General features: G+C 33.5%; 1 protein-coding gene across 1 annotated transcript; it reads left to right on the top strand.

The window, feature by feature from the left end:
• Positions 1-9475: 9475 nt before the first annotated feature.
• Positions 9476-10402, top strand: LOC127540329 (olfactory receptor 10AG1-like). Its single transcript, XM_051964972.1, has one exon. It carries the CDS (start codon positions 9479-9481, stop codon positions 10400-10402), a length of 924 nt encoding a protein of 307 aa, XP_051820932.1. The 5' UTR covers positions 9476-9478.
• The last annotated feature ends 2673 nt before the right edge of the window (positions 10403-13075 follow it).

The raw sequence follows: 13075 nt of genomic DNA, 5'->3' as shown, positions 1-13075 counted from the left end.
CTTTGATGATTTCCTGTAAAATAGTATCTAGGCTCTTTGTTTCATCATAATTTTCAGGTAGTCCGATGATCCTCAGGTTATCTCTCCTAGATCTATTTTCCAGGTCTGTTGTTTTTCCAAGTAAATATTTGACATTTTTCCATTCTTTCATTTTTTTTTTTTTTTTGGTTTTGCTTGACTGATTCTTGATGTCTCAATGAATCAGTCATTTCTATTTGTTCAGTTCTGATTTTTAGTGAGTTATTTTCTTCATTAGCTTTTTTTTTTTTTTTTTTGCTTCTTTTTGCATATGTCCATTTGAGTTGTTTTGCTCTATGGAATTTTTTTTTTCCATTTCACTATTTTTTTTTTTTTTAGTGAGTTATTTTCTTTTTCCAATTTGCAAACTCTGTTTCCCTGCCCTTCTTGGGAGTTTTTTACCTTTTCCAATTCACCTTTCAGGAAGTTGTTTTCTTTTTCCACTTTATCAAATTTTTCTCTTCTAGCTCTCTTTTAAGGTTTTTAATAGTCTCTTCTAGGAGTGCCTTTTGTATTGCAGACCAACAATCGTCTGGAGACTGTCTGCTATTAGTCTCTTCAGGGTTGAAAAGCTGTTCTCTTTCTGTGTAGAAACTATCAATTGTTCTTTTGATTTTTTTTACTCATTTTGTTAAAGCCTGTAAGGTCTGCCTTCAGAGCCAGGAGGTTACCAGCTTCCTCTGCAGAGCAGTGAAAGGTATATGGATGGGTAGCTGTCCTGCCAACCAGCTACAAAAAGCCGTGAGGTACTGGAGTGCTCTGGGAAAGAGTTCCCCAACTGAAAGTTACTCAGGGTTGGGCTGGGAAAGTGCCCTTCAAAGAACCCCTGCTGTGTGAGATAACGACTGCCCTGGGGCTAGAAGCTGAGCAGTGAGAGTTTCACTTCCCAAGCCAAATCCTGCGCTGGGGCTGTGGGTGTTAGCAGTTGAGCAGTGAATGGATTTGCAGGGGCCGGAAGTGTCTGCCCGGGAAGCGCAGTCAGCAGGGAAGGTTCTATTGCCCCAGGCTGAGCCCCCACACTGCCAATTAGAGGCTGCCCAGGCTGTGCCCCACTGTCGTGCAGATTAGTAACTGCCCCCGCAAAAGCCCCGAATTGAGGGATATGGCCACAGGGCTGCAGTAAAGTCTGCCTGAGTCACTTCTGGGTTTGAGGGGTTACAGCCAGATCTCGTTAGGTTCTGGCGTTTTTTAGATGACCCTCTGTTTTAGGCTTCAATTTCTCTGCCAGTTTACTGCTTTGTAATCAAGGCAGAGCAGTTAGCCTATAGCAGAATTGTCTCTATACCTTCTCTAGCCACAGAGGTCACCCCCACCTCTGGTCTGCTCAGGACGCTAGCCTCTCACTGCCTGTGCTAGTCTGTCCCTAGCCCCTCAGGACAAACCTTCCCTGGTGATGGGCTGGTAAATTGTAGTGCTTCTAATCTTTATGAATTTAAGTAGTGAAGGATTATTTTTGAGGCTGCATTAAATAGTTGATTATGAGGGGAATGAGAGGAGCTTAGATAGTCGTGTGTGCCTGCTCCACCATCTTGGCTCCGCCTCTGGAAGGTCTTCCAGTGAAGTCTTTCAATGACTATTTTACCTTCTGATTCTAAAATATGAGAGCAGTTTTCCTTTTTTATTTCCTGTAAGAGAATGTCTAGGTTCTTTTTTTTTTCCTCATGACTTTCAGAAATTCAAATATTCCTTAAATTATTTCTCCTAGATCTATTTTCCAGGTTAGTTCTTTTTTCCTAGAAGGTATTTCATATTTTCTTATATTTTCTTTTTGTTTTTTTTTTCACTGATTCTTGAAGTCTTAAGAAGTCATTCACTTTCATTTGTTCAATTTTAATTTTAGTGTATTATTTTCTTCATATACTTACTTCTTTTTATCATTTACATTTTTTAGGTCTTTTTATATTTGGTCAATTGAATTGTTTTGTTAATTGCATTTTTTTTCCATTTCACAAATTCTGTTCATCAACAAATTGGCAACTTTTTCACAATAATTGTGAAAGGAGTAATATGTTTTTTTTTTTTTCATTTCATCAGATAAACTTGTAGGGAATCATATTTTTATCTCATTTCATAAAATCTGTGTTTAAGGAGTTTTCTTCAGATACTTTCTCTTTTTCTTTTCCATACCCTTTTGCAAAAATATCATTCCCTTTCCCTATTTTCCTTCCAACTTTTTTTTTTTTATTATAACTTTTTATTGAAAGAACATATGCATGGGTAATTTTTTTTCAACATTATCCTTTGCACTCACTTCTGTTCTGACTTTTTCCTTCCCTACCTCCACTCCCTCCCCTAGACGGCAGGCAGTCTTATACATGTTAAATTTGTTATAGTATATCCTAGATACAAATATATGTGGGCAAAACCATAGTTCTCTTGTTGCACAGGAAGAATTGGATTCAGAAGATAAAAATAACCTGGGAAGAAAAAAAATGCAAACATTACATACTCATTTCCCAATGTTCCTTCTCTGGGTGTAACTGATTCTGTCCATCATTGCTTAATTGGAACTGAATTAAATCTTCTCTTCATCAAAAATATCCACTTCCATCAGAATACATTCTCATACAGTATTGTTGTTGAAGTGTATAATGATCTCCTGGTTCTGCTCATTTCACTTAGCATCAGTTCATGTAAGTCTCTCCAAGCCTTTCTGTATTCATCCTGCTGGTCATTTCTTACAAAACAATAATATTCCATAACATTCATATACCACAATTTACTCAACTATTCTCCAATCAATGTGCATCCATTCATTTTCCAGTTTCTAGACACTAAAAAGGTGCTGCCACAAACATTGTGGCACATACAGGTCCCTTTCCCTTCTTTAGTATCTCTTTGGACTATAAACACAGTAGTAACATTGATGGATCAAAGGGTATGCACAGTTTGATAACTTTTGGGGCATAATTTCAGATTGCTCTCCAGAATGGTTGGATTCTTTCACAACTCCACTTACAATGTATCAGTGTCCCAGTTTTCCTGCATCTCCTCCAACATTCATCATTATTTTTTACTGTCATCTTAGCCAATCTGACAGGTGTGTAGTAGTATCTCAGAGTTGTCTTGATTTGCATTTCTCTGATCAATAGTGATTTGAAACACCCTTTCATAAGAGTTGAAATAGTTAAATTTCATCATCTGAAAATTGTCTGTCCATATCCTTTGATCATTTATCAATTGGAGAATGGCTTGATTTCTTATAAATTAGAGTGAATTCTCTGTAATATATTTTGGAAATGAGGCCTTTATCAGAATCTTTAACTGTAAAAATGTTTTCCCAGTTTGTTGCTTCCCTTCTAATCTTGTTTGCATTAGTTTTGTTTGTTACAAAGGCTTTTTAATTTGATATAATCAAAATTTTCTATTTTGTGATCAATAATGATCTCTAGTTCTTCTTTGATCACACATTCCTTAGCCCTCCACAAGTCTAAGAGGTAAAGAATCCTATGTTCCTCTAATTTATTTATAATCTCATTCTTTATGCCTAAATCATGGACCCATTTTGATCTTATCTTGGTATATGGTGTTAAGTGTGGGTCCATGCCTAATTTCTGTCATACTAATTTCCAGTTTTCCCAGCAGTTTTTGTCCAATAGTGAATTATTTTCCCCAAAATTGGGATCTTTGGGTTTCTCAAACACTACAGTACTATAGTTATTGACTATTTTGTCCTGTGAACGTAACCTATTCCACTGATCAGCTAATCTCTTTTTTAAAGATCCCTTTTGAACTCTTTCAAGAAAGCTTTGTGAAATGAAGACAAGCTCATATCACCCTTTGGGGTTTTATCTGGATTTCATTTGCATTTAGGAACCTCAGGATTTGAGGTCTGTTCTCCTCTCTCTCCATAGAAGCTGTGTATGGTGAGAGATCTTTTAGGCTTTATTTTTTTGTTTCTTCTTATTTTTAAGGTTTGAGATCTGCTCTTAAGGCAAAAGGGTGACAGTTACTTTAGTTTGCCCTAGGGCTAGTATTTCTGACTGAATTCTGATTGATTATGGGTAATCATTGTCAGGTCCCACATTCTTCTGAGCTCAGTGACTTTCAATTTGCCATTTGTATCCTCTTTGTGGGGTTTTACAGCAAATCTGCTAAGAACTCATTTGCAACAAGGACAGAGTAGCCTGAGTCTTCAAAGAAGATTTCCACCTGTGCTGTTACTGAAATACTGTCTTTCCTTCCCAGCTTCTTGGTCCCAACTCCTTCCCCAGGGGTTCTTGTCCTGCAGTCTGGGCTAGGGCAAAATGTCCCCATGACTGTTTGAAACAGACCTGTTCTGAAGTTATTCCAAAGTATCACCTTCTGGAAATGTGTTGTACTCTAAATATTTGTGGTTATGTCACTTTAAAACCAGTTCAGAAACTTAATCTGTTGTTAGTATGTAAGAAAGTCAGAGGAGATCCCAGAAAGTCATATCTGGTCTCTGCCATCTTGGCTCTGCCCCCCAAACTAACATTTTTTTTAACTCAAAATTTACTTGTTCAAATATTGGTCACTTTATATATGTGCCTGCATTAGCAACATTATTTGAATTGCTCAATTGAATTACAATTTGAAGAACTTTAAAAAAAATAACACCTTAAAAACAAGTGTAGACCAAATGGTCTTTTCAAATGCAAAAAGGTGGTACATAAAACCAAGGAGGAGAAAATGTTTTTAAAAGAATTGGCCAAATGTAAAGAGAACAAAAATTTGCTGAAGAAAAAAAAATTCCTTAAAAAGTAGAATTGAGAGAGACAGAGTGACTGAGAGCTAGAGATTGAGAGACTGTCATACTCAGTAAAGCTCTTCACACAATACCAAGTATATCTGGAAGTTCTAGAGCTATTTCAAACTTTCTCCAGCAAATTGGCAATCAATGAATAATCAATATTCTAATAAAAATAACTAGTCAGTAGTCTCTATAGGAAAATCATATCCACATTCTGAAACTCCTACACCAACAAGAAAATATTACAAGCAAGACAACAAAAAACAAAACAAAACAAAACATAATTCAGATATGGTGTAGCTACAGTTGGAATCACATAAGATCTAGCAGTTGCTACACAAAGACCTCAGGTGTTGGAACACTATAAATGGAAAACAATTGAACTAGGCTTGTAGGGAAAAAAAAATCCTAACCAAAGAAATTAAGCATTAATCCAGAGAAGAAATAAATGTAGTCATTCAATGAATTGAAAGAGAATTCTCTTATTCACAAATCTAAAAGGTAGCTTATCCCTTGCTTTTTTAATTTATTCAGGATGTCATTTTTTATGGGTAAATCATGTACTGATATTGTTTATTTCTTTGTTTCTGACTCTTTTAGCAAGATGAAATTTCCTTCCTTATATCTTTTAATTGTTTATTTTTCTGCTTCATATATATATATATATACACACACACACACACATATATATATATATGTGTGTGTGTGTGTGTGTGTCTTTGCATATATATATATATATATATATATATATATATATATATATGTACATACATGCACATGTAGATTCTCTTAGTTTCATGGTGATTCTTCTGTATTCTTGTCATTAAATGAAATTATTGCAATTATGCTGAAACTTAATAGATTTTGTTCCAGCCTCTTGACTATAGTTTTATTTACTCATGGCAGTTTTCTTGGATAATTTCTTGAAAGGTACTGCCCAGGTCCTTCTTTTGAGGGACTTCTAAGGAGTCCAGAGATTTTGAAATTGTTTCTCCTACAACTATTTTCCATGACAGTTTTTTTCCCATTGTAGAATGTTATATTTTCTTCCATTTCTTCATGTTTTGAATTTGTTTGATTGATTCTTATTAGCTCATAAAATCATCAATTTCCATCTACCTCATTATAACCTTTAAGGATGTTGTACTTCCTTTTCCATTTGGTCAAGTCTATCATTTCAGCAGCTGTTTTATTTTGCTAAGCTGTTGACTATTTTTAATACTCAAAATTTTTGCTTTGGGTTTTGCCAATAGGAGTTCTTTAATTGTTGCTATCCTTTGAATTTGTGTATTGATCTCTCCAGTCACCATGATAACTCTTTATGGTAAGATTCTTTGTTGCTGTTTTCACCCATACTTTTTGCGTTTTACTTAGTTTAAAATTTAAGTTCTGCTCCAAATTTTGAAATGGCCCTATTTCAGTCTTTTTGTTCTGGGACTACAGATGTGGCAATTTACATAATTCTATACCAGTGTTGCCCTGAAATCCTAGACCCTCTTATCTGTTGCTGCACTTAGGGGATGGGGTAGAACAATGCCTGGTAATGCTAAAGGCATAGGAGTTTGATAGCTTACTCAATGCTAAATTGTGGGTCTTGTAGTAGTGGTATCTGACATGAGCAGATGACTGTTTCTCCATTTCCCTGGGGGAACATGCTGAAGCTTGTGCACTAATGGACTAAAAAATGGAGGATTTCTTTTCTTTTCTTTCTTTTTTTTAAAAACAATGCTGCTAAACCATATAGTGATCCTTGAAGCTTGAGTCTGCTCCTTCCCCTGGCTGTGCTGAGGCATGTGTGGGGTTATGGAGGGTTCTCATGTTGGACTCAGGATCTCCTAATGGTTTGTGGAGGTGGGATATATTAATAATTTCAAAAATATTTTCATGAACTTGTATATTTTCCAAAGATCTGAAGAGTGAGTGCTGGGTAATCAAACATCAAAAGCTTTCTTTGGTAGATAGATTCTAATGAAAAGATTGTGTTTGTTCAATTATATAAGATGATGGTTGATTTTCAAATAATTGAATACATCAATTTTATAATAATAGATATTCTTGAAACATTCTGTCTTTAATCTTCTTAATTTTTTACAATAATTTTATGATTTAAATAAATTGAAAACACTCACTTTCAAACTATGTGGAAACAGATTTAGACAAAGCAGGGGAGTTTCAATGATTAGATACTAATGAGGCAAGAAAGTCAGCATTTCATAAATTCCCATGGCTTAAATCCCCAGATTTTTACACTGTACATACATCATTAAATAATGTTTGGAAGATGTTTAGAAACCACTCTCATTAAAATGTCCTTTGAATTTTGGGAAAGTTCTCCCCAGAGAAAACAGCAGAACAAGAATTATTTCTACTTGAAGCAGTGTGGTGATTTGGTTTAAATGATGATTTTTAGAAACAGTCTGGCTTCTCTTTCAAATTTCAGTGGAATATGGTAATAGATGAAATGCTTAAAGGTGCCAAACAATAGCTTAGTGGAAATGTCTTCAGAACCTCCCTCTGACTCTTAGCCAAATTATTCAGAAAGATTAAGTCATAGTCTAATATGTCAATGAAAATACCTGTGTTACCTATATAAGAGAGCTGGTGTGAAGGTAAGATGTGATAATATAAGAAAAAAAAAGTATCCCAAACATTAAAGTACCTTATTTTTGCTAGTTATTCATTTCTAAAATTATTTTCAATATATAAATTAAAGCAAATAACTGAATATGGTTTAATCTCATCTAATAAAGGTAAGTGTGAGCTCTTTTGCTTACTTACCTCCAAATTTTCTGATTATGAAGAAACTTATAGACCCTCTCATTTAGAAGCCTTCTGAAAGGTTTTAAATACACAATAATATTCAGGGCTTCCAAATTCAGGGGACAAAATGTTCAAAGAATTAATTCAATCCCCCACAATAGGCTCTAACCTATCTTTGTAAGAAAAAAATAAAACAAAAACAAAAACAAAATAGCCAAATATACTCTATGGACATCTACATAAATTTCAGAGTGCTTTTTCTGTAGTTTATTTTCTTGTTATTTTTTTTTTCTTATTTGTGGATAGCTCCATTATTATTATTATTATTTTTTGCTAAACCATAACTACTAAGTATAAATAATTATCCCACAACAGGAGATAATACTCCTGTATCTCTTATAAAAATGAAAATAGTTGAAGAGAACACAGCATTGTGATAACCTTATTTAATAACTTTTTATTTTTAATATTTAATGCTAATTTAAAATATTGCTTTTTCCCATTGTATATAAATACAATATTTGACAGTATTTTTATTTTGAGTTCTTATATAAGAAATCTAATATAGATTACACATGTACAATTGATAACTTTTTTGATTCTCCACCACCATAATTCTCCTGTCTTAAAGTTTTATGCTTTAAGAAATATATAGTACTACTATTCTGTGATTTTACTAATTTCCTACATGTAGGAGATTCACATAGCTCATTTTTAAGCTCAAGTTAAAAATTAATATAATTCAATACAGTAATGTTTGTATGTATGTCTATGTGCCTATAAGTATGTGTATGCATATATAGAAGTCTGAGCCATGTATGTATACAAGAATATATGAAAATCTAAGTATGTATATACATATATGTATATATCACATATTTGTGTTTAATTTTATATTTAATATACAGTTTAATAAATATTGCATTAGGAATGAAGAGACTAAGAGTTCACACTAAAATTTGAAATGAGGAGAAAACAATGAATTAAATGCTAGTAAATGAAATAATTGAGATTAAGAAGCTATATAATATTGTGATTAAATTCACATTCATTAATCACCTCTTATGCTCAAGAAATATTGAGATATACAAGTGAAGACTCTGAGTCAAAAGACTTAGAATCTTAACAAAGACATGGAATTAATATATGGAAAAATGTGAGAATGTATATATTTTCTGCTACTCTCAGTTATATATTCTAGTTAGCAAATGTATGCTATATTTTCATTATCTAGCAAGTCAAGGATGGGAGGAAGTCTGTTAGCTAAAGTAATCAGGAAATGCCACAGATAGGAAAGTGTGAAACTGAGACAAGACTTGAGCAAGGAGGAGATTTTGATGAAAGATGACTAGTCAAAATTCTCCATATAGGAAGAAAATCACGATTAAAACTTAAAGGGACTAATAAAACAAGGCATGTAAGACCAATATTATTTGGAGAAAATATTAATATATTTAATTTCTTCTATTTCATATCTTCTACAGAATTTATAGCTTCTAGTATCAGAAGAGAATGGCATTTAAAAAGCAAAATGTTATCTTCGCAAAGATGTTGCTGATGGTGTATATTAGATTTATAATGATTTTAAATGTTTTATTAGATGACATTTCTTAAATTCGAGTTTTTATCCAAATATTCAAAAAAAATTGGCACATATCTTTATAATGTTCTCTGACAAGTAGTCAAAATTCAATCAAAATTCATTGGTTGATTTTGGCTTTATGAGAGAGAATAAAGAATGTTAACAGTTAGAAGTGACATTGAAGTGTAGAACATTAAATGTTAGCTACAGCAGGGAAGACTAAACAAAAATTATAAAATTATGGGGTGATTATAAAATTATGAATGATGTAGGATATACTTTAATGAACACCCTCTGTTCTTCTCCCAATTTTATATTTCTAAAGCAGAAAATAAGGCCTATGGAAAGAAGATAATGTTTTGGCCCTGAATTCAATAGCTCTATAGTCAGAAGAAACTGACAAAATGGAAAGAAACAATTTTACATTTGTGGTGGAATTCATTCTCTTGGGATTTTCTGACCTTCCCAACCTCCGAGGTTTTCTATTTGGAATTTTATTAGTGACCTATATGAGTATACTTATAGGAAATGGACTTCTCATTGTGATAACTAAGATGAATCCTACTCTTCAAACCCCCATGTACTTTTTCCTTGGAAATTTTTCCTTCTTGGAAATATGTTACACATCAGTCACTCTCCCTAGAATGCTAAGAGATATTTGGACTCAGAAGGGAAACATCCCATTCCTGTCCTGTGCTATACAAACTTGCTCCCTTTATATTTTAGGAGTAGCAGAGGGCTTACTCCTGGTTGTGATGGCTTATGACAGATATGTAGCCATCTGTAAACCTCTTTACTATCCTCTCATCATGAATCGCAAGGTATGTGTCCAATTGGTGATTACCTCCTGGGTCACTGGGATGCCAGCCCAGATAGGACTAACATATCAGATTTTCTCTCTGAACTTTTGTGGTTCTAACAAACTTAATCATATTTTCTGTGATGCTTCACCACTACTAGAAATTGCATGTGGGGACACATATCATAAAGAGCTTTCTCTCCATATGAGTGCTCTCTTTTTTGGCATGATTCCCTTTCTGTTGATACTTATGTCTTATGTCAAAATCATTGTCACTGTCCTGAAGCTGCCATCAACCTCAGGGAAATCCAAAGCTTTCTCTACTTGCTCTTCTCATCTCATGGTTGTAGGTTTATTTTATGGGTCTGGTTGTATTGTGTATTTGCATCCCAAATCCAGTCATTCAGCCAAATCTGACAAATTCTATTCCCTTTTCTATGCTATTGTGACACCAGCATTAAACCCCATGATATATAGCATGAGGAATAAGGATGTAATTGCTGCATTGAAAAACATCATTCCAAGATGATGTTATTGATGAATCAAATGTTCATAATTTTAAAAAAAAATCCTATCTATTTGTTCCATCGGTCATAAGAAATAGATTTTTTCTTGTTTCATAAGACATCTGCAACATACTGAAAAAAGTAGAAGAGATTATATTTGAAGATATCCATGCACGCTTACAATTTCTATTTTATTAGACTTGAAGTAGGTTGATGAAACTGTCCTTTATCTCACATGATGACTATTCCCAACAGAAAAATTGACTGCAATCTTACTACATTTTATCCTATTGTCCTATTTTTTTTCAAAATTATCCTTTTACTCAAAATTTGTTATTTAAATTTAACCATGTATGTATATGTGCATGTTCAATTCAACTAATATTTCAAATGCTTACTGTGTGCCAAAGATGGTGCTGAGTGCTGGGGACAATCCCTGCGTTCAAGGTGGTTAATATTGAAGGAGGAAGAAAATATAAAAAGCAAACTGCATCTGGGTTGGAAAGGTAGGCTGGGCACCAAGGATTTATTAGGTGTGGGAGTCACATCCAAGCAGAGCTACTGTTTAGGAAAATAAAGGAGGGCAGAGAGATAAACAGTGAGAGACAGACAAAGAGACAAAGAGAGGTAGATACATAGAGACAGACACAGAAAGAGACAGAAAGACAGAGACAGAAAAAGATAGGGACAAAGACAGAGAGAAAGAGATAGAGATAGATACAGACAGAGAAAGACACACAGAGAGACAGACAGACAGAGACAGAGACAGAGACACACACACACACACACAGAGACAGAGAGAGAGAGAAAGAGAGACAGAGAGATGAAGAGATACAGACAGAAAGGGAGACGGAGAGAGACAGAGACAGATAAGGTAAGGTAAGGGAGGGTAAGGTAGATTTTTTATATGCAATTGATTGCATATATTATTTCTTTTTGATCCCATACTGATTCATTTTGCATTCATTTCTTATTTTGCATAGATTCCTTTGATGCACATTGTCCAACTTCTCTTTTCTTAAGTCATAATTAGATTTTTCATGCTTCTTCATGTGATGTAATTTACCCCATTCTAATTCTTTTTTTTTCTTTTGTATATAGTTTACTCCTTTTCTTTATCCTTTGTTTATATTTTATGTTATATCCTTAAATTCACCTTATACCTATAATGTTTATATATATATATATATTTATACACATACATATAGATACATATACATATACATACATATATATATATATACACACACATCTATATGTATGTATGTATATATATATATGTGTGTGTGTGTGTGTGTGTGTGTGTGTGTGTGTGTGTTTGTTACTTCAAGTTATACTATTACTGGTATAATTTTAAGAATTATAAGTGTTATCTTTCAATGGGATGTAAACATTGCAACTCCAAGGAATCTGCTGTGTTTTTATTTACATTTTTAATTTCCTTTTTAGACATCTTTTGAGTATCCATATCGATGATCAAATGCTTTATGTACTTCTAGTCTGCTCCTTTTGAAAGCTTGTAATTGTTCTCTTTCCTTGAATGAGCATTTTTTTTCCTATGAAGATTTATGCTTAATTTTACCAGGAGGTAATCCTTAGTTGCATCTTGAGTTCCATTGTTTTTTGAATCTTCTAATATTGGATGTAATATTGGATCTTTTCCAATCCTTAAATGATGTAGTGCAAAGCAAATGCTGATTGGGATTTCCCAATGTATACATTGCTTCCATCTGGCATCCCATAGTATGTTTTACCTTGACTTCATAGTTGTGAAATTTGACTGAAATGTTTCTTGGTGTCTTTTTCTGGACTCTCTTTCCTGGAGAGACCTATGAATACTTTCATTATACTTGTTTTATTTTTGTGTGTGTTTTGTGTTTGTTGTGTTTTGTTTGGTTTAATATACAAAGAACTGCTTGAATTTCAAATAATTGAATAGATCGATATTATAAAATAAATATGATTAAAACACCTTACCTTTTGCTAATTTATTTTTCCACAATAACACTATGATTCAAATAATTTAAACATTATCCATCAAGTCACGGGGAAACAGATTAAGAGAAGTATAGTATAGTGTTCTTTCATCTATAGATACTTAGAAATGAAGAAAGCTAGGGTTGCCATAAGCTCCTTGGGCTCAGATCCCTTGATTTTTGACTATGTAACACCATTTTATTAGGTGATGTTTAGAAAACTGGACTTTGAGCCAAAAGACCACTGGCATTAAAATTTGATAAAAATCATTAAAAACTCTTCCAGAGAATGCAGAAGGTCAGGAATCATAGTCTGTTTCCACTTTGAAAATTAGGACGAATGAGGTAGTAGATAATAATCCCTAAGGAAGCAAAAGAACAGGTTACTGGAAAGGTGGTGAAATCCTTGAATGTTAACCTCCCTAGGGCACTTAACCATTGTGTTAGTATATGCATATGTCAAAGTTTGACTTCATACTAAAGAACATTTTAATGGATTCAACTAATGATGAAGATTTGTGTATATACATAAGGGATATGGGATGGAAATAGGGAAGTGTTTGTGTTTGTGTATGTGTTTATGTGTGTATATAAAAAAAATGATTCATAGACACAGACATGTATAGGTATAAAAATGAATTCAGCTGCAGAACATTTAGAAAAGTTCATAAATTCTAAGAGTAAATCAGGGATTTTCCCCAAGGAATAGGAGTACTTGGA

This window comes from Antechinus flavipes, chromosome 6, assembly GCF_016432865.1.
Source record: "Antechinus flavipes isolate AdamAnt ecotype Samford, QLD, Australia chromosome 6, AdamAnt_v2, whole genome shotgun sequence".
Classification (NCBI taxonomy): Eukaryota; Metazoa; Chordata; class Mammalia; order Dasyuromorphia; family Dasyuridae; genus Antechinus; species Antechinus flavipes.
The sequence above is the reverse complement of the archived record's forward strand: the minus strand, read 5'-3'. Positions and strand labels throughout refer to the sequence as shown.